Source organism: Vipera ursinii (assembly GCF_947247035.1).
Source record: "Vipera ursinii genome assembly, chromosome: 1".
NCBI classification, from domain to species: Eukaryota; Metazoa; Chordata; class Lepidosauria; order Squamata; family Viperidae; genus Vipera; species Vipera ursinii.
The window spans coordinates 195,145,919-195,170,467 of record NC_139512.1 but is presented as its reverse complement, the minus strand read 5'-3'; the positions used below and the strand labels follow the sequence as shown (position 1 = coordinate 195,170,467).

The 24,549-nt window shown below is 39.9% G+C and overlaps 1 protein-coding gene across 1 annotated transcript in view; it reads left to right on the top strand.

Annotated features, from left to right (window-relative positions):
• The window catches only part of WDPCP (WD repeat containing planar cell polarity effector), a 133,396-nt gene that overhangs the window by 86,190 nt on the left and 22,657 nt on the right, over positions 1-24,549 (top strand). The window contains exon 13 of the mRNA XM_083370015.1: positions 4,012-4,114. Coding sequence (XP_083226141.1) covers positions 4,012-4,114 — 103 coding nt within the window. The remainder of the gene's footprint in view (positions 1-4,011; positions 4,115-24,549) is intronic.

Below are 24,549 nucleotides of genomic sequence, written 5' to 3'. Positions count from 1 at the left end.
GTGATCTGATTGGCTCATTGCCAAAACAAGACGACACCTGATTTTCTCTCTAAACACTCATGCTCATTGGCTACAATCAGATGAAGGAAAGCTACCTGATATCAACCTCAGCAAGTTGTGCTTCCTTTTTCTGCTTATTTGGCTATACTTTTTCATAGAATACAGTACAGATAATTGAACAAACTATGTTGCATTACATTCTCGATTAAATTATCTTTCCATTGATATATAATTTTATGGCGTTCTTAGCCATCAAACCTCAAAAATACACTTTTCCCAAAAGGTTTCCACAATTTTGGCCAGTACTGTATATACAGGAACTGACATTGAGCCTGTGCACCTGCTGCAGGTAGCCCTAAATCACTGTGCCTCTTCTACTTCTTGCAGAATGCCAGTGTCCTACAATGGAAGGCCAGCACATTTTAGCTAAAGATATTTCTGGAGAACATCCCCTGCAAGCTGGACATGCTCAACTTTGCCATTCTCTCTTCTTCTGGTGCGCATTAGATGGCTTTTTCTATGTGCTTTGTGTGCTTACTCATAAAGGGGGAGTATCACATGAGTTCTCTACACTCTACACTTCACTAACACTAATCTCCTTGGCACTCTCACAGAATGAGTACAGTATCCTCCCTCCTTCCAATATCAGGAGAAGCTTTTTATTTATTTAAAAGATTTATATGACCACCCATCTTAGGCAACTTTGGACAGCTTCCCATAGCCATAAAACAATCATTAGAAAAATAGAAAACAATAAACAAAAATGTATCATAGTTCCTCCCCTCCCCCCCCCCCCGGAAGCTCCACAACATATTCAGCTATCCTCATTCTGTGCCTTCTATCCATATAATCCCAGCACCTCCATAAAAAGACAGGACTTAACAGCCTTCTGAAAAGCTAGAAAGGTAGAGGGGACCTTTGAAATTGCCCGTGGGAAGGTGCTCCACAAGGTAGGGGCAACCCTGGAAAAGGCATGTTTCCAAAATCCTACTAGAGGGCAGGATCTGAAGTGTGCTACCTTATCTGATCTAGTGGGATGGGTGCTTAGTTGATCATACGATCTGACATTTTACCCCAAGTACTCTTGGTGAGGGCCAGTTTAGTGTAGTGATTAAAGTACAAAAATGAGAAACGAAAAAATTATGAGTTATATAAGTCCCTCAGGCACAGAAGCTGCCTGGACAACATTCAGACCAGCCTTTCTCTTAAAGCCTAATTCACTTCACAGATTTGTCATTATGGGGAAAAGAAGAGAAGGGAGCATTACAGAATGTATACTGAGTTGTAAAAAATAAAAGCTGGAAATAAAACTTAAAAAATGAGTTAATCTGCTTTGTTTCACATATGTATTTTATAATAAATACTTCAAATTTTTCATAAGTGCTAATCTGATGTATAAAATTGCAACCGTTTTATTTTATTTCAGATGTATTATATTTTTTCTCTAATTTTCATTGTGTTATATTAGAATCAGTAACTTCAAAAACCATATATTTGGATATGTCTATATAATCAAATAAAACCGTTAACGGTTCCTTTCATAATGTTCTCTGTTTTAATACTGCAAGATTCTTAAAATACAGTGAGATCAATAATATTTTCTAGTGCTAATATTCAACTGTATTTAACTGATGAATATTCAGTGGACTGATAAACCAACCCACTGAATTATGATTATATTTCTCTTGCAAAACAAATAGTGTTGCTGTACATTACGATCCAACTTAACCTAAACAAGAAACAATAAGGATGTGAACAAGCAAATAAAATAAAATAAACTAGCATGAAAAATGAAGTTAAAGTATATAAAATAAAATATAATTTGTACATTTGAATTTGGAAAAAAATGAGATTAAAAAACCCAAGAATGAGTAGATTAATTGGTTTTCGTGATATAGCTTCACTTTAATCAAATGCTTATTGATCTGTTTTGTATTAATCAGCTTGATGTTATAAATAAAGTAATTCATTGAATTACTGGAATTATAAATGTATTTTGTTTTATTAGATCATCTGACTCCGAGAGAAACACAATAAAAAAGAGAGGAACATATATTCCCAGATAAAGTCATCCAGTACCTGACAATTCCTTACCTAAACCACTGGAATGCCATTTCATTGATTTTTCAGTCACTTGAGATAGAAGGATTTCAGTGACTGAGAAGTGATAAAATAAGGTTTAAAACAGAAAGGAAGGTCAAGAAAAAAAGGTTTTTTGGTCTAAAAATATCCTGCCAGGTTTTGAATCACTAATATTCTACATGTTGGGCAAGTCTCATAAACATTTTGCTATTGAGCTTGAACCTTCTCAATAACAGCTGTAGCAACAATTCTAATGCTACAGGCTGACTAAGCTGAGATGGTTTTGGGTTTCTGTCAACTTGCAAAATTGATGTCAGCCTTCCCAGGTAGACCAGACAGGAAACAGGACCAGACAACTTAATTCTACTTTATTGTAAGGCTACATAAACGGAAAATCCAAATCTCCCATCTCCTTTTACAATCTGAGAAGCTAGGGAAGGTCCATTCTGAGCCTCTTTCTCTGCCCATTACCTAGTTGCGAGCTATGTGAGCTATGCTTTGTCTTATTTGACCATTCTTTCTCACATACAAAGGTATAGGTCATATTTGGAATGGGGTAGCCAGTGAGTAGTTGATTTTTCCAGCCCTCCTGAATCAATTGGAGGCCTCTAGTCATGTCAGGACATTCCAGCAATGCAGATACACCCAAACTATTTTATAGGAACCAGATTGGTCAAGAAGACTAATTTTCAAAACTGGACATGATGGTAAAAGACAAGATGGAGAAGAGCAAAGAGGAACACACTTAAGAAGTCAATAATATAGCCACTAATTTATACATACTAAACTTTTTTCTAGATAATTTCTCTCAAATTCCATTCTGGTGTGGAAGGCTATCTAAATTAAAAGCAATCTTGAAAACAACTACAGAAGTAAAGCTTGGTGGGAGGACTCAGAAACTTTCCCTTTACATGAAATCGTTAAACAGTATTCCTATTTCTTTATACTCAAATGGGACAGATTGCATTTACAGAAACTAAAATTTGTTTAAATTTATATTGTTCGCAGGATTATTGACCAATCATTTATTTCCTTTTTGACATATTAACAGTTGCAATTTGAAAAAAACTAAAGGATTTCTGTTGGACGTATTTTAATATTTGGGGTTCATGTATAACCTTGGGTTCTCAGAATAAGCATCTTTGATTTAGAACAGGATGGGCAGTTTTCCCAATGGGCCACATGAGAAACTGGGACTGTTGTGGTGCGCCAAGCCAATAGGGCTGTGAAGTTCCATAAACCCAGATGCCTGTACATACATAATTTTTTTTTTAAAAAAAGCAGTTGCCTTCAAAACAAAAGCAATGCAGTTGTATTACATGCAGGGCATACTTTTATTGACTTCACACAGGCCTGATAGGGACAACCAAAAGGACAGGTGGTGGGGGTGGCATAAAATGCTGATTTGGTCTGATTTAGAATATAAAATGAAGTTTTCCAAGCTACGTATGCCTCTAATTTTCAGACTCAAATAAACAAAGTAAAAAATCCAGATTGGAGACATTCAGGAATAAAAAGGCAAAGAAAATATTTATTAGGATACCATAAATCATTAGGAAATGTTAAGAAAAAATATAACTTCATTATAAACCTTCATGTTTCCTTTATACTACAATATTTGCAAAAGCTTTTGTTTTTACAATAAGAACGTCTAAGCTGTTTATTAAAAGTTTAGTTTACCACAGGATTGAATGGGTCTATTCTTTCTGTTAATGGTTACTGCTTCATTCATTACTAAGTACCAGTAAAGAAATACAAGCTGGATTATAAACCTGCATTTCCAGAATAACACAGAGAAAATTATAAATATAGTCTCATCATTTCCAACTCTGTATCTGATCTAAGGAATAAAGAACTTTTCAAATTCTTCTTTGTTACCTGCCCAAGATTCATTTTAGATTAATCTTTTATTTTGGTTTATTTCTAAAGGACATCCATTACTTTGCACTAGATAAGGGTGAATTGGCACTAGCTGAAGTGGCAAAGAAAAAAGCTAACAACATTGACACAGAATCAATAACTACTGGAGTTGGTAAGAATGAACACTGTTTTTAAAAATGGCTTTTTGTTTAAATCAATACTTGTTCTTGTATCACTGTCATGTTATGCTTGTAGTAAGGATATAGGCTAATTGGAATTTTTTTTGGTTGGAAGAACAGTGTTGGCATCTTTATGAAGAAAGGAAAGCATACAGAAACAGCCTTTAGATATACAAGTGACAATGGCAGCATTTTAAAAATTCTCAAAGGCATAAGACGTCTTGACAAAATAAAACAAAGATAACAAATTATACTATATTGAATATTGAAAACAAAAATCTAGATCTTGACATTTATATTGACAGTTATACAATATATTCAAAGGAATATCCTCAAATGCTTTTTACAGACATTTCCTTTAATAAATTAGATCTATCACCATTTTATTTGCAGATTTTATTCTAAAATATACTGCTCAAAAAAATAAAGGGAACACTTAAAGAACCCAATGTACTGTATTTAATAGTAGGATATCTTATTTTCTGTTCCCTTTTTTTTTTTTTGAGCAGTATACAGTATATGTGTCAGTTCATACATCAACTTCTTTCAAAAGTTCAGTTTGCAAAATTGGACCTATCTACAATTGTATGAATAGTTACCAATATTCTTAATGTATTTAATTTTGATACAGATCAATACATCCAAAATGTCTCCATTTCTTGAGATTTAATATTCATGTATATGTAAGCAAGTGTACAGTTTATGTACATCAAAAATATAAAGAAAGTCCTGGTTTCAGGAATATAATTTTGCTTTGCTTTTCAGTCTTATATTTTTTTACAATATGTGTGAATGCTCTATTGTTAAATGCAACAGATTAAAATACCTTATATTATATAAAATTAAAGAAGACAAATTTATTTGGGGCAACATTGCATTCTCAGGATAAATATGTTATTTTGATAATAGCAAATTTGTTTGGGAAAAATGTTAGAATTTGTGACCATTTGATTATGACATCAGAGAATTATCACTGGTCATTTTGCATTTGTTTGCCAATGCACATGTTTCTATACTAAAATATACATCATAACAGCTACCTTTCGTTCTTAATGTTTTCTGTGCTATTCCATTCACTTCCATAATCAACTAATCCTTGATCTGTACCCCATTCTTTAATAAGTGATTTGCCTCTCTTAAAACTTAAAACAGAAATAGTTTCTTCTTGTGTAGTTCTCTGTGTCTATTGTAATAATCAGACTGGCGTATGTAGTTTGAACAGACTACTGTAAGACACTAAAGCAGACATGTCAAACACAAGGCCCAGGGGCCGGATCTGGCCCGCGAAGTGGTTTCATGTGGCCCGCGAAGCCATCCTGGAAACAGTGAGGGAATGGCCCCCACTGCCTTGGCCCTGGCCCAGAGACCCTCCTTCTGCCAGAGACCCTCAGATCTGTCCCACTCCTGCCCAGGCCCCCATAGGCACCCTTGATGCAAACGATGTAGAGCTGGCCACGCCCACCCAGTAGGCCATACGCACTCTAGCCATGCCCACCCAGTAGGCCACGCCCACCCAGGCCATACCCACCCGGCCCCCTGAGGGCAACCGCAATGCTGATGCGGCCCTCAATGAAATTGAGTTTGACACCCATGCACTAAAGCATTAGTTGTAATGTGGTAAAGAAAATTAAAAGCTGAGTTTGTAATGTGACCTATTTACAAGGATGTTGTTTGCCAAATATAATATATAAGTTAATGAGCAACTATTTCCTGCCCAGTAAACAGTTGGTTTAGCAACTCAGGCAATGGAACATTTGCTTGTTTCATTTGAGATTTGTTGAAGGCAAAAACTAACTATCTTTTGCCTATTGCCTGGGGACAAATAAATATTGTTGAGTTTAATTAGATAAAAGCTTTTTAAGTGGCCAAAGTCTCAAAGGGCTTTTTCTGTTTGAAATCCCATGTGAATGTATTTATAGCATTATAAGATCAAAACAGCACTTTTAGTTCTAAGAAGGTATTAAGTCCTGCTCCTTGTTCACCCCAGGTTCTGTTCAAAGTGGAGACAGATAATATGGACTATTGCTATAGAATTTTACATGAACTTTGTATATAATGCATGTGATAACCGTCATCCTCACAATAATCTAGGAAAGAAGAATGTGCCTCCTATTTCATATAGACAGAACTGGAGCAATTTTCTCATTACTTTGTTGAAAAAAATGAATTTTTTTTCCAATATTCCAACTGCTTATTGCTCCAGGGGTGTCTGGAGTTTAGGTCTCTGACATCACAGGGTACAACTTTTTAGTATAACTGTATCCTCTCGTTAATAGCTGCCCTATTCCAATTACACAGAAGAACTATACAAGAATGAGCTTAACGTCCCTGATCTCAATGAGGTAGTCACTGACCTTGAGCCAGACATCCTAGAATGTGAAGTGAAGTGGGCCTTAGAAAAGCTGAGCAACAACAAAGCTAGTGGAGGTGACAGTATTCCAGCTGAGATATTCAAAATCTTAAAAGACGATGCAGTAAAAGTGCCACACTCAATTTGCCAGCAAATTTGGAAAACTCAACAGTGGCCACAGGATTGGAAAAGATCAGTTTACATTCCAATTCCAAAGGAAGGCAGTGCCAAAGAATGTTCAAACTATCGCTCCATTGCACTCATTTCTCATGCTAGTAAAGTTATTCTTAAAATCCTACAAGCTAGACTCCAGCAGTATGTGGATCGAGAACTACCAGAAGTACAGGAAGGATTTTGAAGAGGCAGAGGAACTAGAGATCAAATTGCCAACATACGCTGGATCATGGAGAAAGCTAGAGAGTTCCAGAAAAACATCTACTTCTGCTTCATTGACTATGCTAAAGCCTTTGATTGTGTGGATCATAACAAACTGTGGCAAGTTCTTAAAGAGATGGGCGTACCAGACCATCTTATTTGTCTCTTGAGAAACCTATATGTGGGCCAAGAAGCAACAGTGAGAACTGGACACGGAACTACTGATTGGTTCAAAATTGGGAAAGGAGTCTGGCAAGGCTGCATACTGTCGTCCTGCCTATTTAACTTATATGCAGAGCACATCATGAGAAAGGCAGGGCTAGATGAATCAAAAGTTGGAATTAAGATTGCCGGGAGAAATATCAACAACTATGATATGCAGATGATACCACTCTAATGGCAGAAAGTGAAGAGGAACTAAAGAGCCTCTTGTTGTGGGTGAAGGAGAGTGCGAAACTTGGTTTGAAACTTAACATAAAAAAACCAAGATCATGGCATCCAGCCCTCTCAATTCCTGGCAAATAGATGGGGAAGAAATGGAGGTAGTGACAGATTTTATTTTCCTGGGCTCCAAGATCACTGCAGATGGGGACTGTAGCCAAGAAATTAAAAGACGCTTGCTCCTTGGGAGGAAAGCCATGGCAAATCTAGACAGCACACTAAAAAGCAGAGACATCACCCTGTCAACAAAAGTGCGTATAGTCAAGGCGATGGTCTTCCCAGTTGCAATGTATGGCAGTGAAAGTTGTACCATAAAAAAGGCTGAGCGCCAAAGAATTGAGGCCTTTGAACTGTGGTGCTGGAGAAGACTCCTGCGAGTCCCCTGGACTGCAAGGCTATCAAACCGGTCAGTCCTAGAGGAGATCAACCCTGACTGCTCTTTAGAAGGCCAGATCCTGAAGCTAAAACTCAAATACTTTGGCCACCTAATGAGAAGGAAGGACTCACTGGAGAAGAGCCTAATGCTGGGAAAAATTGAGGGCAAGAGAAGAAAGGGACGACAGAGAATGAGGTGGCTGGATGGAGTCACTGAAGCAGTAGGCGTGAGCTTAAATGGACCCCAGAAGATGGTAGAGGACAGGAAGGCCTGGAGGAACGTTGTCCATAGGGTCGCAATGGGTCGGACACGACTTCGCAGCTAACAACAACAATTCCAATGCAACCATGTATATTTAGAATTCTCATTGATTTTCAAAAAGTTAACCCTAACCCAATAAAGTCTACATCAAACTGTAATTTTAAAAAGCCCATCTGATCTTAGGAAAAATATCAGTCTACTACCAACCCAATATATTACAGACATGGACCAATATAAATAGCTGTCTGCCATTAATTTTATATTTATTATTCAAAACATTAACATTTAAATTGTGGCTGACCATTCCAGCACCATAGTGCAAAGCTTGAGCTGTTGTAATCTTTCTGGCCTCCAGTCACCTGCCATCCTGCTGGTCTGGGCTCCACTCACTCTGCTGACCCTGCCACTCTGCACTCATTGGCCCTGCCAGCCCCAACTGGCTTTTACTGGCTTACTTCCACGATGCTTCTGAAAGCCTTCAGAAAGCTCCTGAGGCCTTCCAAAGCATAATGACAACGGTCTGCTTGATTTAGAGCAGGGGTCCCCAACCCCCGGTCCGTGGACTAGCACCAGGCCGTGGCATGCCATAAACTGGTCCGCATAAACAAGCGAAGCCCCATCCATGGGATGCAGGCAGCACACAAAACTACGCACTCTCCGGTCCACGGAAAAACCTCTCTACACGGAACCGGTCCGTGGTGCCCAAAAGGTTGGGGACCTCTGATTTAGAGAACAGTGCAAGTGGCCTTGGGAAGAAGGCCTGGCATAGCCAGCAGTTGCCTCTCCTACTACCAAGCTGGCTACACTTAACAGCAGTGGGAGGAAGACAGCAAGAGTCACCTGGCTGCTGGCAGAGCAGCAGGGCTGACAGGGCAGTAGGGCAAGCAGAGCACAGGGCAGCAAGTCAATCAGAAGAGTGTAAGGCAGCCAAAAGGGCAATTGGGGGTAGTTGAAGGCAAGGCAGTTCCTTAACTTACTGGATTCAGTGCTGGAAAGGACTAAACCAGGTATGGATTGGATCATGGTGGGTCCTAGCCTAACAACTACCATAATTCAGTTAGCAATGGCAACAAAGAGTTCTGGGATTGCTTTTAGCAATGCAGTTCTATTTCTAGCAGGGGATGAGCTACACCTCAGAAGAACTGGGATAAATATCTTTGAAAACCAGCTGGTTGAACTTATCCAAAGTGCTTTAAACTAAAACTGGAGGGGGAGGGAGATGAATTTTTGAAATCTCAAGTACAAATCTCAGGCCAACTAACCAAATGGTAAGAAAGAAGGGGAACTCAGATACAAAACAGGAGGTGTAAAAAACAAATGCAGAATTAGTCAAAAAGGACTCGGATGCCTATACACTAATGTTCAAAGTACGAGGAACAAACAGAGTGAATTTGAAGTCCTAATACATGAGGGCAGATATGACATCACTGCCACTACCAAAACTTGGTGGGATGAAACCCATGACTGGAACATACAGCTGCTGGAGGGATTTGAACTGTTCAAAACAGAACTATTAAAAGAGGAGGTGGAGTTACACTCTATGTAAGAAATAATTACACCTCCAGAGTAATACAACAAAACAATGATAAAAACGTATGTATTGTAACCCAAATACAACTCCAAATAGGCAAGAGAATGGTAAGAGAACCTATCCACTCTAGACAAGTGCAAATCACCAGGACCAAATGGATTGCATCCCAGAATTCTGAAGAAGCTGGCAGATGTGATCTCAGAACCACTGAACGATATTGTGCAGGGAGCAGCCAGAGAACTGGAAAAGAGCTTAAAGCCCAAAACACAGTAAAGGCAATTAAAGCAGAAAAGTCCATTTTAATATTTCCCATGTTCATAACACATGAAATATTTGATAATTGACCTCAAGAGAAATTATGGTTGAAATCATCTAATAACAATATTCCAATTTCAATAGAATCTATATTCTTCTAAAACTACATTTCTTGTGATACACTGCGCTCACCTTTGAAACTACTATATCTTATTACAGTATTAGATTTGTGGATTCATTTAATTTCTGCCTAATCAATTAAAAGAATAGGAATTTATGAAAAGTAGAATGCCTTGTCTAGGGTGAGAGACAACTTATCTAGATAGGTGAAATAGACTATGAAAGTTCTCCAACAGACTTGCTCCAGCCAGAATCTAAGATGGCAGTCTTAATTGGTCCCCAAAGGAAATGTAGTTGTGTTAGAACATTAGAATTTGAATAAGGAATTTCTAGTAAAATTTTAAAGAATGTTGATTGTATTGCTTCTACATTAATAGATTCCTAGTAAATATATAGCTGAGCACCAAGCAGCATCAAACCCAGAACTTTAGCTATAAATAGTTAATAGCTGCTGGGACATAATTATTAGCAAATTGGCCTGCAAATTTAGCAATAGCAAGGGATGCTTTGGTTTATACTAAACGCTCTTTTGTTTGGATAGGCCAGCAGGCAAAAGATTGAGAATAGGCACTTAAGTATTTAAAGGATTTTACCTGGTCAATGAATTTGTTCATCTAATTGGGGCCTGAAATTGGTAATTCCTGAAGAATACCAATACTTTTGTTTTAGAGTAATTTTTTTTAATAGAGCTTTAAGGCATCTTCAGAGACCAACTTAGGTTACAGACAGTATGGCTGCATCATTAGCATAAAGGAGAAAAGAGATGGGGCAGTGGGCAAGAGAGGGAGAATGGAATTCTGCCTTGGCAAACATCTCAATATTGTTAATGTAAAAGTGGTGAAACTTGTAGCTATTACCACTCTTAGCAAAACTAATACAAATTTAAATGGGTCATTTAAAATGTCATAATTAATAAAAGCTTGTGAAGATGAACAAGTTACTCATAAATACATTACTGCATTTTGAAGCCGATGTAGTAAATGTCAGTGTGTTTCCCAAGGCCAGCTTCCAATAAATTGCATTAGGTCGCAGCAAGATTAATTTATTTTAACCTTCAAATCAATTGCGTTCACCCCAAAGGGATTCATGTTGTGACAAGATTCCCAATAAATGATGCATAGTTCAAAGAGAAATTCCAAAGCTTTCTCTTTTTATAAAGAAACATCGCCTTTAATTTTTGGCTGCTTTGCAATTTTGTGACATAAGAAAAGTTTTCTATTATAACTGGTATAACTTCATTATTATTAAAGTCCTTCCAGGATTTATTCAGTGGCCCAATACCTAACGTGAACTTTTGATTATTTTTTTTAGAAAATGATTCACTTGAAAAAAGATTTCAAGTTAAAGTTTAATTTATGGTTATATGTATGGAACTATAAAGTATCCTGCATTAACTAAAAATCTAAAATATGTCATGCTACCTTTGTGAAATGAAACAAAATCAAAATTTAATCACATTTTTATATGATAAAATGTATTTTTAATCAAATTAAGTCATTATTAGCAAAACAAAATAAACGTTCTTTAGTAAAGAATAGAATTACAGTAGACCAATTGTATTACCATCTTATATTTTGTATAGCATTACAGTAATCTCAGATTATATTAATAGTTGTACCACATTGTCTTCTGTGATTTTATGATTCAGTACAGCTGCACCAATTATCTTCTATACAACATGTAGATTATTTGTGCATGTATATGTGTGAAGAGAGAGAGAGAGCAATCTATACCATCATATTAAAATTAAGGACACAAGAAACGGAAAACTGATGCACATTAACTGTTTCTCTTTGGACTGGAGCCCAGCCATAGATTAACCTGAATATATATGTGTGTGTGTGTGTGTGTGTGTGTGTGTGTGTGTGTGTGTGTATAGGGACGCGGTGGCTCAGTGGGTTAGGACACTGAGCTTGTCGATCAGAAGATCAGCAGTTTGGCGGGTCAAATCCCGAGTGCCCTCGTCCCAGCTTCTGCCAACCTAGCAGTTCAAAAGCACGTAAAAATGCAAGTAGAAAAATAGGGACCACTATGGTGGGAAGGTAACAGCGTTCCGTGCGCCTTTGGCGTCTAGTCATGCCGGCCACATGACCACAGAGACGTCCTCGGACAAGCGCTGGCTCTTCGGCTTTGAAACGGAAATGAGCACTGGCCCCTAGAGTTGGAAACGACTAGCACGTATGTGCGGGGGAACCTTTACCTTTAATGTGTGTGTGTGTGTGTGTGTGTGTGTGTGTGTGTGTGTGTGTGTGTATATGGATCTTTGGTTATTCGGGTTTTCCCCCGCGTAGAACTAAAGGTGTAGGGGCGACGTTTCGACGGAATCCCATCCGTCATCATCAGGCTGGAGGCTTCTGCTTCCTTCTTCTGGGAGAAGCATGTGGCTGTTTGTTCCTCTTTTTTAAACTGCCAGAGGGGGTGTGTTCTGTGGGTGGAGGTTGCTCTGATTGGGTGGGGGAGTAAGTGTGTTCTGATTGGGTGGGAGTGTGTTTTGAATGGTGGGTGTGTTCTGATTGGGTGGGGGTGTGTTTTGAGTGGATGGGCTGGTCTCAGCTGCCAGCCTTAGACCTGAGCTGGTGAGTTGTGCTGCTTTTGTTCGGCTTCGTGTTTGTGGTGGTGCCATGTTTTTATAGTGGGTGTCAGTTTGCTTATTGTGTGGTTTGGAGGGGTTTAAAGTGGCTGATGTTGCAGCTGTGGTTAGGTTTCTGTTTTGTGGTTGTGCCTCGTTATCATTGTGGGTTCGGATTTGCTTTTTGAATGGTTGTGTGGTGGTGATGTCATGTGTTATCATGAGTTTGGGTCTATCATTCTTGGTGGTTGGGACTCGTCTGTCAATCAAGGCGGGTTTCCAAATGGTTGGTAGGCGAGAGGTATCATCTCGTTTGTTTATGCTGTGGGGGCGTTTTTCTATCTCAATGGCTTCTCTGATTATTCTGTTGTTAAAATGTTCAATTTTGGCGATAGTTTTGGTTTTTTTAAAATCAATTTCATGTCCCGTGGCTTCAAAGTGTTGGACCAGGGATGAAGTTTGTTCTCCTTTTCTGAGTGAGTTTTTGTGCTCTTCAATGCGTGCACTTATTCTTCTGTTGGTCTGTCCGATGTATGTGGTGGGACAGGTGGAGCATGGGATTTCGTATACTCCTTGGTTTTCTAAGCCAATTATGTCCTTGGGGTTTCTTAGGATGGTGGATATTTTTCTGTCTGTGTAGAATGCTGTTTTGATGTTGTGTTTTTGGAGGACCTTGCTGATTCTGTCTGTGGTCCCTTTTAAGTATGGGAGGAGGGCTTTGCCATTTTCTTGTTCTCTGTCTTGGGTTTTTGTGGGTGTCTCTCTTCGGATTAAGTTGGTAATCGTGTTTCTTTGGAATCCATTGGCTGTTAGTACATTAGTGAGAGTGTGTAGTTCGGTTTTTTGGTGTTGTTCATCAGCTAGGTGTTTTGTTCTGGAGATGAGTGTCTTGGCTACGGAGTTGATCTGTGCTGGGTGGTGGTGTGAGAGTGCATTCAGATAGCGGTTTGTGTGTGTTTTTTTATGGTAGATAGTGTGTCCTAGGGAGCCGTTGGATTTCTTGTAGACTAAGACATCAAGGAAGGGAAGTTGATTGTTAGCTTCTGTTTCCATGGTGAATTGTATTTTGGGGTGTAGGCTATTGAGGTGTGTGAGGAAGTCATCCAGTTTTTCTTTGCCGTGTGGCCAGATTACGAAGGTGTCATCTACGTATCTGAGCCAGAGTTTGGGTTTGTGGTTGGATTTTTCTAGAGCGAGGGTTTCAAAGTGTTCCATGTAGAGGTTTGCGATGACAGGTGAAAGGGGTGATCCCATGGGTGCTCCTTCCATTTGTTTGTATCTTTGTCCATTGTAGATGAAGTATGTGTTAGATAGGCAGTGGTTGGTCAGATCTAGGATGTGTTTTGGGGGGTTGTATTTATTTCGGATAGCTGTCAAGGCTTCTTTGATTGGCACTTGGGTGAAGAGGGATACGACATCGAAGCTCACAAGTAGGTCACAGGGCTGTAAGTTTAGTTTACTTATGATCTCTATGAAATGGAATGAATCTTGTACGTGTGAGGTGATGGAATTTGCGTAAGGCTGTAGTTGTTTAGCAAGAAATTTGGCTAGATTTTGTAGAGGTGAGCCTATGGAGCTGACTATGGGTCTGAGTGGGGTTCCTTCTTTGTGTATCTTGGGCAGACCATAGAGCTTAGGACATCTGGATGATTTTTCTCTGGGAATGATTGTTTTCTGGATCTCTTCACAAGAAGCCTTGACAGCTATCCGAAATAAATACAACCCCCCAAAACACACACACACACACACACACACACACACACACACACACACACACACACATATATATATATATATATATATATATATATATATATATATATATATATGCTGTTTGTTACATAAAATGGTGATTTAAAGCAATTCTGTATAAAGATAAGGCAACTGTGTTCTTATTGTAGTATAGAAATATCTTAATAATATTTCCATCCTTACTCAATGCAAAGATTTACAAACATTGAAATTTCAGAAATCAAAGCATAATAATGTGGCAACATCTGATAATGTGTTATTTAATAGAACAGTGTTGAAATGTTCATAAAAATGTAACCATGTTACTTAGAATAGCCACATCATAGAGCCATAATAGCTACATCATAGAGCTATTGGGAAATATATTTTATAAAGCCACTCTGAGATTTATTTCTTTTTTCTTAATATAAAGATATTATGTTCAGTATTTTATAGCTTTTAAACAGTGAACTGCAGTCACTGCTTTATGTGGAAGCTGAGAAATAGCTCATGTTTTTTTCTTGGCTTGATTAAAGGACAAGGCCACAATAACTGAGACCACTTCTGTTTGCTTTTCCAATGTCATGCTATCTATTTTGATCTATATATTCCACTGCAAATGATTGACACTTCTAATAAATATATGTAGATCAAAGGCAACTGGTTTTCTTAGCCTGTCCTTATTGAAATTTAAATGATAAACATCATTTTCCCCTTGTATCATAACCCCTCCAATCAGTGTTAAATATGAGATAGACTTTTGAGCTTTATACTATGTCTTTGTATTGGTTGAAATGATTCATTATCTATCATTATCAATCTATATAATTTGCTCTCTGCATACTGGAATAACACCCCTGAAACAAATATCATCAAATCATACTGAATCGGCTTGCAATATTCAGTAAAAATGAGGAACAGGAAAGGAGATGAACTGTATTTTTTTAAAAAAGTATTATGGTAGCATCCATAAATCCAGTATTTCAGCACTGTGTCTTCAATAATCAGTATAGTTTCCTTATTTAATACAAACAATGAACCATGACAATACAGGTTCTTTTAGGGCACCAATATTATGATCGGCCACATGTATCAGCTACAATGTGATACTATCAGGAATCATGTCTTTGTCACTGCTGGCTACAATGAATAAATAAAGTGCTTTTCCTTAAGAACAAATCAACTCATTATAACAAAAAAAATTCTTTATTTTCTTGTTGAGCCTAACCTTTGTCGTAATTTTAAATATAAATATTTAACATAAATATAGGCATAGGTATATAGAGATATAAATTTGTTTATTCCTAGTCATTAAGTTTGTGCATAAATATTGTTTACTATTATATTAGAAATGGGACCTTTCTACCAGCAGATGGATAAGGAATTTCAGCCAGAAATTATCTGATCCTAGGATTGTCACTTCTGAGTGCATTCATTTAGATAGAAGTTGGCAAAAACACATTCTTGTTAGCAGTTGGTATGCACACTGAGTTTATAACCTTTCTTCTGTTTACTCTGCAAGATGTAATATGATGTGACAGGGTGTGACACATCACAGATGTGATATGTCAACTGAGGAATTTCAAGAGGAATCGTTTCTCTAAGCTTGAAAATAGGTCTTTTAACCAAATAGTGTTTCCAGAAAATTCATAGATATGGGAAGATATTATCTACAGCAAAATTTTCAAACACACTAATAATAAAATGTTAATATGTGTAATCTACTCACTCAAATTGTCTTGTATCCAGACTTTATGAAAATAGCCAATTAATTTTGCAAATAGGCTGACTAAAAGTATTCTGAAGTGTGACACAAAGTAAAAATGCTGAACTATCAACACAGTACACAGAAATTTCTGAATACAAATCCTTCTGCCTAAATCCAGTACATATTATTTAATTAGATTATTAATTTGGAGGCTTTGCTAAAGAGGATAGGTGGACCTGAGCAGGAAAATATACCATTTGAGCAACTCCAGTGTTTGACACTAGTTTTGTACTTCTACCTAATTTACAAGGAAAAAGATTTCTTTTACAAATTCTAAAGACCAATCGAGCTAATCCCATGAGAAAAGGCGAATTTGAAGAATGCTAAACTTCTGAAAACTAGATAGAAGCAACATTGCTTACAAAAAGATAGAAGAGGAAGCAAAGAACTCATTCCAGCTCCATTCATTCAGGCAAGAAACATGGTCCAATGTCTTTAAGGAAGTAACTCTGGATCAAAAAAAAAGTTAAGATGGATCGTCATCCTGGAGAATGGTTGGTCAACTCTGTTCAATACTCTTTCTCAGAGAAATCCCAGAGCTGGCTTATTTAGCTAAGATAAATCCCTGGAAAAAGCAAGATTGTTTTTCTCATTCTATCTATTGTAATCTCAACATTTTATAGTATGTTCTTTCTTCAGTTACCTAATTTAAAACAATATGCTTCTTATCCAGGGCTTTTTTGTCATAGAACGCACCAGAACTGAGTTCCGGCACCTTTTTTCAATGGATTTTCCAGAGTTGCGTTCTTTTCCTATTGTTTCCCTTCCTATCCTTGTTTATTTTTGAAAATGCCCCACTGGTGGTACAGTGCAAGCGGGGTCCCCTCCGGCGCTGTCTGCTTCCTCTAGGAGATGCCATGAGGCACCGGAGCACTTCAGCCAGAGCATGGCTTGATTGGCTGGGTCAGACCATGTGATGTGAAAGGTGATGGTCACGGTTGGAGACACATAAACATGGAGGCCATCATTCAGGCCACATTAAAGCAGCGTGGAAGAGACGGGGGTAAGATTCCTCTCTTATACCTTAATCATCTTCTTTTCATCTAAATAAGATGCTAAGTACCTTCCCCTCTGTGGAGAGGGAGGGGGAAATTCAACCCTCCCTTCAAATAAGCGGCGAGCAAGCCCAGGGGTGTTTTTTTTTTAAAAAAAAGTTGAAAAAAGAAACGGACTAAAAGAAAAGAATTTACAAAGTACTTGGGGGACACCCAGTGGCTAAACCTGTAATTGCAATCTGACTTTCTCTTTAAAAAAACAAGAAAATATATAAGAAAAACAAGATAAGATTAACCTTGAACACCAGATGTGAAACTCCACCATGGAAGAGTTTCAAAAACAAATCTATGCTATATGGGAAATATCTTACCAAACATATCAGTTCCTTTTTTCAGCTGGTGATGAAATAAGAGCTTTTGGAAAAGAACTAGAAAGCATCTCGAAGAAACAAACTCAAACTGTGACTACAACTAATATTTTATTGGGACAGAACTTAACAGAAGAAATTGAGCAATCAAATACATTGGCAGAAGAATTAAATATTCAACAAATACAGACTTTTGAAGATTATAATGGAAAAAAAGTGGGGAAAAATCTATTCAGACCAGGACAATTATATCAAGAGGTAAAAACAATGAGAAGATTTGGTGCTGTTAACAGACTCCTCAATCCTTCAAAAGTGGAGACTGGAGGGCCACTTCAATAACAACACAAGAATGCTTTGATGATCCTGAGGCAAAGAAGTGAAAAATAACATGGCAAAGGAAGAAAGCAAGAATAATATTGAAGAAATATGGACATTCTTAAGAGGCCAGAAATAGATAATACCAAAATAGACAGGATTGTACTTGGATTACGAGAGATTGTTTTGATGAGTAGATAAAAATACTAATTTTAAAAAATAAAAATAAAACACAGCTGTATGAATACTAACATTGAAATATTGAGTTCCTTAAATGATATGGATTAAGATGTATATATGTTAAAGATGATAGAATGTAGCTAATATACTTGGATATAGTGACATGAGAAGATGTATTAAATGTTAAAACGGGAGAAATTCTGGTTAATTTTTAATATGTGGAAACCATAAATGAGAAACAAGAATATTATATTGTCCCTCCTTCTCTTTCTCCTCCCTGCAATTGGTATTCTAATGACTACTATCGGCTGCGTTCTGGCCCAGTACCTTAGGTCAGCTGGCGAGTGTTTTTTGCAGCGTGGATGTTTCCTGCTCTCCCGGAGTGGTGGCAGCAGCCTGGCAGCCTGAGATTGGCTGTGACCTGCCTGGCCTAGCGTCCCAGATGAACTTGTTGGGGCTTGGAGGCCTCCTGCCCTTTCGGAATGGCAGCATTGGCCGGGAGATTATGGCAGCCTGATGATCGGCTGTGTCCGCATTTAATGCCCGGTTGGAGGTTGGAGCAAATGCAGAAGCAGCGAGGAGATGACAGTGGCCTGGAGATCGGCTACGGATGTGATCTGAACTATAACTGTGATGTTTTTGACATGGGACTTTTCTGCTTATCTGCTTATTTCAACATTAAGCCGGTTATTTGGACATGGCTTATACTTCTTCTCCTGTAACTTCCCTATTGACAGTCCGGAATTGACCTGGGACCTAACCATGGTGAGAGTGCGGTTTTAGATTAGCCATCAACCACCCCACTGGTGTGAGAGACCAGTGGGGTAGGTTTACACTGGTAGTTGTACCCTGTCCACCCCAGGCTGGATGCCTCAGCTGTAGTGAGAGGGCAGTTTGGGGTTTCTTTTGCCTGGTTACCGGCTCGGGTGAGAGCGGAGCCGGATTGGGGGACTTGAGGTACTTCCGGACTTAATATCAGTGTCATCTTGATATTAACTTGACAATATCTGACTACCAATTTGTTATAAGTGCCCTATGTGGATATCTTTAGCACTATATGGCTCGTCTGTGTTACTCTAGTGCTGACTTGTACGCTCTCAGGGGGGCTTCTCCCTCCTGGGTACAACCTGCCGCCTTTGTTTGTAATTTCCTTAATGACGGGCCCAATTTTTGCGACCCCGAGAGGTGGCTGGGCATGGATAGGGGCCTCTGGGGGAAATGTATCAAGAGGCCCCTAGTACGTTTTTTAGCCGGTTGTTTTAAAGGGTTAGGGAGGAGGGGAATGGGAGGGTTGGGAGGGAATTAGGATGTGTTTCTTGAACCGGCTGTCAGTCTGGGCCGGAGATGGTCCCTGGCGAGAGGGGTTGGGGGTTGGGGGCTTCTGGTTTTCCTGGTATTGAGGTGGTGTTTCAAATCCCCACGACAATAGGGAATGGCAGCAGGCGGTCACACGGAGGGCCATATCGAAATCTGGGATCACGCCCTCGCTGTCTTCAAGCAGTGGCGTGCTCCGATCCTCTGGTTGGTACCCATTTACCCGGGGGTGCGGGGGATCAGGTCCTTGAGCTTAGGCTGGTGTACTTCAATGCCAGATCCGTGGTGAATAAGGCTCCCCTCGTCCATCATTTGATCGAGGAGGAACGCGCGGATCTGGCATGCATTACAAAAACCTGGTTGGGCTCAGAGGGAAGTGTCCCTCTGACTGAGCTTTGCCCTCCAGGTTTCCATGTGTTGCATCAGCCGAGGGCTCAGGGCAGGGGTGGTGGGGTGGCGGTAGTTATACGGGAGACCTTATGTCCGCGGAAGTCCACTGTTTTACAGATAGGCGGGAGTGAGTCCCTCCTCCTGAGGTGTGGCCCTAGGGCTCAGTTGGGCTGAGGCGCCCAGCTGTGTGGCAATGGCCCTGCCCGAGCTTCTCGACGCCCTCTCAGGGTTGTCGGTTGAGTTTCCCAGACTTATAGTTCTGGGCGACTTTAACCTTCCTTCTCTGGGAGGGTCGTCTGAGTTAGCCCGGGGGTTCTTGGCCTCCATGACAGCCATGGACCTGACCCAAGTAATTCAGGGTCCGACCCATGGGGGGGACACACTCTCGACCTAGTTTTCTTATCTGGGCAGTGGCTTGATGATCTGGGAGGGGGCTCGCCAACTATTGTCCCCCTGTCATGGCCCGATCATCACCTCCTGCGGCTGGTCTTCCACTATGCCACCTCCCACTGCTGGGCTGCAGAACCGACCAGGTGGTTCTGCCCGAGGCGCCTAATGGACCCGGAACGGTTCTAGATGGCACTTGGGTCTATACCTATCCCCCTCACTCACAGCTCGGTCAACACCTTGGTGGAGGCCTGGGAAAGGGCTGCTACCGAGGCCCTTGACTGTGTTGTACCCTTGTGACCCCTGACCCGGCGTAGATCCCGATGGGCTCCATGGTTTTCTGTGGAGCTCCGGGAGATGAAGCATAGGAGACGGGGTCTAGAGACCTGTTGGAGATCCAGCCGATCCGAATCTGACCGATTGCAGTTAAGAATCTTTATAAGGTCTTATCTTGCAGCGATGAGGACAGCAAAGGCTAATTACTTTGCTGACCTCATCGTGTCCGCAGATAATCGCCCGGCCGCCCTGTTTAGGGTGACTCGCTCCCTTCTCAACCGGGAGGTGAGGGAGGATCCCTTACAGGGGCGGGCCGAGGAGTTTAGTCATCATCTGACAGACAAAATCGCTCAGATCCGGACCGGTTTGGACTCTGACTGGGCAGAGTCTGACGTGGAGGAATTGGACAGTCTTGAGCGTGTTATCTGGACTGAGTTCAATCCTGTTTCCCCTGATGATGTGGACAGGATGATGAGGAGGCTGAGCTCCACCACCTGTTTGTTGGACCCGTGCCCCTCCTGGCTGGTTTATGCGGCTCGGGAGGAGACACGAGGCTGGTTCCAGGCAGTAATAACTGCTTCCTTGAAGGAGGGTATCTTCCCCGCCGCCCTGAAGGAGGCGGTGGTGAGACCCCTCCTCAAGAAGCCTGCCCTGGACCCGGCTGTTTTAAATAACTATCGTCCGGTCTCCAACCTTCGCTTTTTGGCGAAGGTTGTTGAGAATGTGGTGGTGCATCAGCTTCCTCTGCTCCTGGATGAAGCTGATTATCTGGACCAGTACCAATTGGGTTTCAGGCCCAGGCACAGCACGGAGACGGCATTGGTCGCACTGGTGAATGATCTCTGGCGGGCTCGGGACAGGGGTTGTTCCTCTTTCCTAGTCCTATTAGATCTCTCAGTGGCTTTCGATACCATTGACCATGGTATCCTACTGCGGCGTCTCAGGGGGTTGGGAGTGGGAGGCACTGGGCCGCTCGCAGTCGGTGTTGACAGGAGGGCAGAGGTCCGCCCCGAGGCCTCTCGTTTGTGGAGTTCCTCAGGGGTCGGTTCTCTCTCCCCTCCTGTTCAACATCTATATGAAGCTGCTGGGCGAGACCATTCGTGGTTTCGGGGTGGGGTATCATCAGTATGCTGATGATACCCAACTTTTCTTCTCCACCCTGAACCAACCCAGTGATGCCCTCGCCGTGATGTCCCGTTGCCTGGAGGCGGTCCGGGTCTCAATGGGGAGAAACAGGCTTCGTCTCAATCCTGCCAAGACTGAGTGGCTGTGCATACCGGCATCTCAGGTTACCCAGACTATTCCATCTTTAACGATGGGGGGTGAGGTGTTACCCCCCGTTGATAGGGCTCACAACTTGGGCATCCTCCTCGATTCACGGCTCAATTTTGAAGATCACATAGGAGCCGTGACCAGGGGGGCTTTTGCCCAGGTTTGCCTGGTGCGCCAGTTGCGACCCTATCTGGACCGAGATGCCCTACGCACAGTCACTCATGCGCTCGTGACCTCCCGTTTAGACTACTGCAACACTCTCTACATGGGGCTGCCCTTGAGGACCACTCGGAGGCTTCAACTGGTGCAGAATGCGGCCGCGCGAGTTGTGATGGGGGTTTCCAGATACTCCCATGTAACACCTCTACTCCGCGAGCTGCATTGGCTTCCGGTTGCCCTTCGGGTGAGATTCAAGGTGCTGGTGATGACCTATAAAGCCCTAAATGGCTTGGGTCCGGGTTATCTGAGGGAACACCTGCTGCCGGCATCAAGCTCCCTTCGTCCCGTGCGCTCCCACAGGGAGGGCCTTCTCAGGATACCGCCAGTTAGGGAATGCCGGTGGGTTATTCCCAGGGGAAGAGCGTTCTCTGTGGGCGCGCCGGCCCTATGGAACCAGCTCCCCATGGAACTTAGGACTGCCCCCGACCTTTACTCATTCCGCAGGGACCTGAAAACTTGGCTCTTTGAGCTGTCTGGCCCAGGCTGAGGGGTTTTAATTTTTATTAGGCTTTAGTTTTAAATTTCGGGGACTTTATTTAATTAATTGTTTTAATCTGATTTTAATTTTTGTATGTTTGTTTTAATCTTCCCTGTACACCGCCCTGAGTCCTCCGGGAATAGGGCGGTATATAAATTTAATAAAATAAAAAATAAAATAAATGTACTATTCTAATATTGTACTACTAATATTGATATGGAAATAAGATAAATAAGAAGTGTATTACATTACTAGGTATTGGAGAAAATTGTGTGAAGGGAAAGGAGGTTATTTAGCAATATGAAAATGAGAAATTTTAAACGTTTAATTTTAATATCAATGTAAAATTAAAGCTAGAAAAATATATAAGGTGTTTGATATTTTAAAGATGGAATGTTAAAATATAAAATATACTAAAGTATTGATAAATGTAAGAAAACTATTAAATGACTGATGGATAGCAATGAGAAGTATGTTAGTTTAGATAAGAGATAGTATGTATTAAAGGAAAAAAGAGAGAGGAAGTATTGGTTACAACAATTTGGAGATTTGTAATAATATGTATTTGTCTAAAATGGAACTATTGTAACCCAGACATCACGTTGCTTTTTAAAGATACTATTGTAATATTGGAAAACTAATTTAAAAAAAAAACATGGGCGCCATCTTTCACGAGAGGGTGAGTGAGCCTTTTGCCTTCCCTTACAGCAGGTGAGGTGTGAGGTTAAAAAGAGGCGAAGCGAGAGGAAAGAAAGGTGACTGGCGTGGAAGCTTGCCCTACAGCAAAACTTTGCTGTTTCAGTTCCTTGGGTAGTTCAAAGGCTGGGATGTCTGCGAAAATCTCTTTTTAGTCTTTTATACTTTATATTCAAACTGCAGAGGAGAAGAATAAGAATAAAGCCAATGTCTTGTGATTTGGAGGTATTACTATTATTAATAATATATATTAATTATGTATTGGTCAGATGTAAAGGTAGGCCTACAGTATGAGGTTTAATCATATCTATTTATTAAACTGGGTTTAAGTTAAAGGTAAATTAAAAGTAATTTGTTCACCAACAAGTTTCAACTTTAATTTGTTTCAAGTCAATATCCATATTAAACTCCACATATAAATTTTGCATATTTAAACAATTATGTCTTTACTTGCCTAAAAGTAAACACATCTGATTAAAATATATTTAACTGAAGCAATTGAACAAATTAATCAATTTATTATGACAGTCACAGTACTAAAGTTAAATGTCTTGAGTATTTTAATGTAAAGAAGTCACAAAATTCTTCCAAGAAGCCAAAATTAAATATTTAGTCAGAATAAAGGATAAACGCCTTACAGCTAATTCTGCAAATAGTGTATCTACAGTATACAAAGTCATTCGGCACATTTATAGCAATTTTCTATCATTTATTTAAAACAGATGTTCAGCAAGGAGGATGCATCATTTAAAAATATGAAGGAGAGCCTTTACAGTTGCTACATTTGTTTATGTTATTTGTTTTATCTTGCCACCTTTCAGATTTCTTAATCTTCAGTTCAATTCAGATTAGAAATTAAGATTGATAAAATCTACACTGCAACTAAAAACATAGCATTAAGATTAAATTATTATTGAATATTAGAAGTCAGTCAAACAGATAGCTCAATTCTTGAATGACAATATAAAAGACATGGAAATATATTAATGATGTCATAATTAATAGAGCTGTTATCTATCCCAGCTATGTATATATCAGAGCCATTGACTGTCACCATGCCCAGAATGGCAGTAAATGCAACAGCTGGTTTGGAATAAGTGAACAAATATCATCATCCAAAAAGAAGTCCCCCATAAGACCACTAAATTTAGTATATAAAATCTAATGGTTTTGCTGTCTACAGACAAGTACAGAATTCAGTGCCATTAGAAGAAAAACATTTTTACTACTGAAAACAGTTTTATACTTACTATATGGTGAGTTTTTGTTGTCTTCTGTAGTTTAGCACTCAAACCTCAAATGGCCTGAATCTAGCATACTGTAGCCTGCTACCTTTTATGCCATTATATTTTCAACTATTGTTTTATTGATTAGGAGGGGGCTGTGGCTTGGCTGAAGTAGGAAGATAATTCAAATAATACTATAATGTAGATCATAGCAGACCTAATAGACCACTTAATTTGGAGGAGCTCATATAATTGTGCTCAGATGATTGTGCTTTTTCAAATATTTTAGCATATTTCCAGAGCCAGTTTGGTTTAGTAATTAAGACATCAGGCTAGAATCCAGGAGATGGTGAGTTCTCATCCTGCCTTAGCCATGAAAGCCAGCTGGTAGACAGGAGAGAGGCATAAATGCTGAAAAACCAGTACTTGTATCTGCTTTAATAAATTTAGTAGCCACACCCTTCTTGTAAATTATAAACTGTCAAAAAGAGATGTTTAAAGCAAGTTGGGTTCTGATATCTAAACCACTTTCATG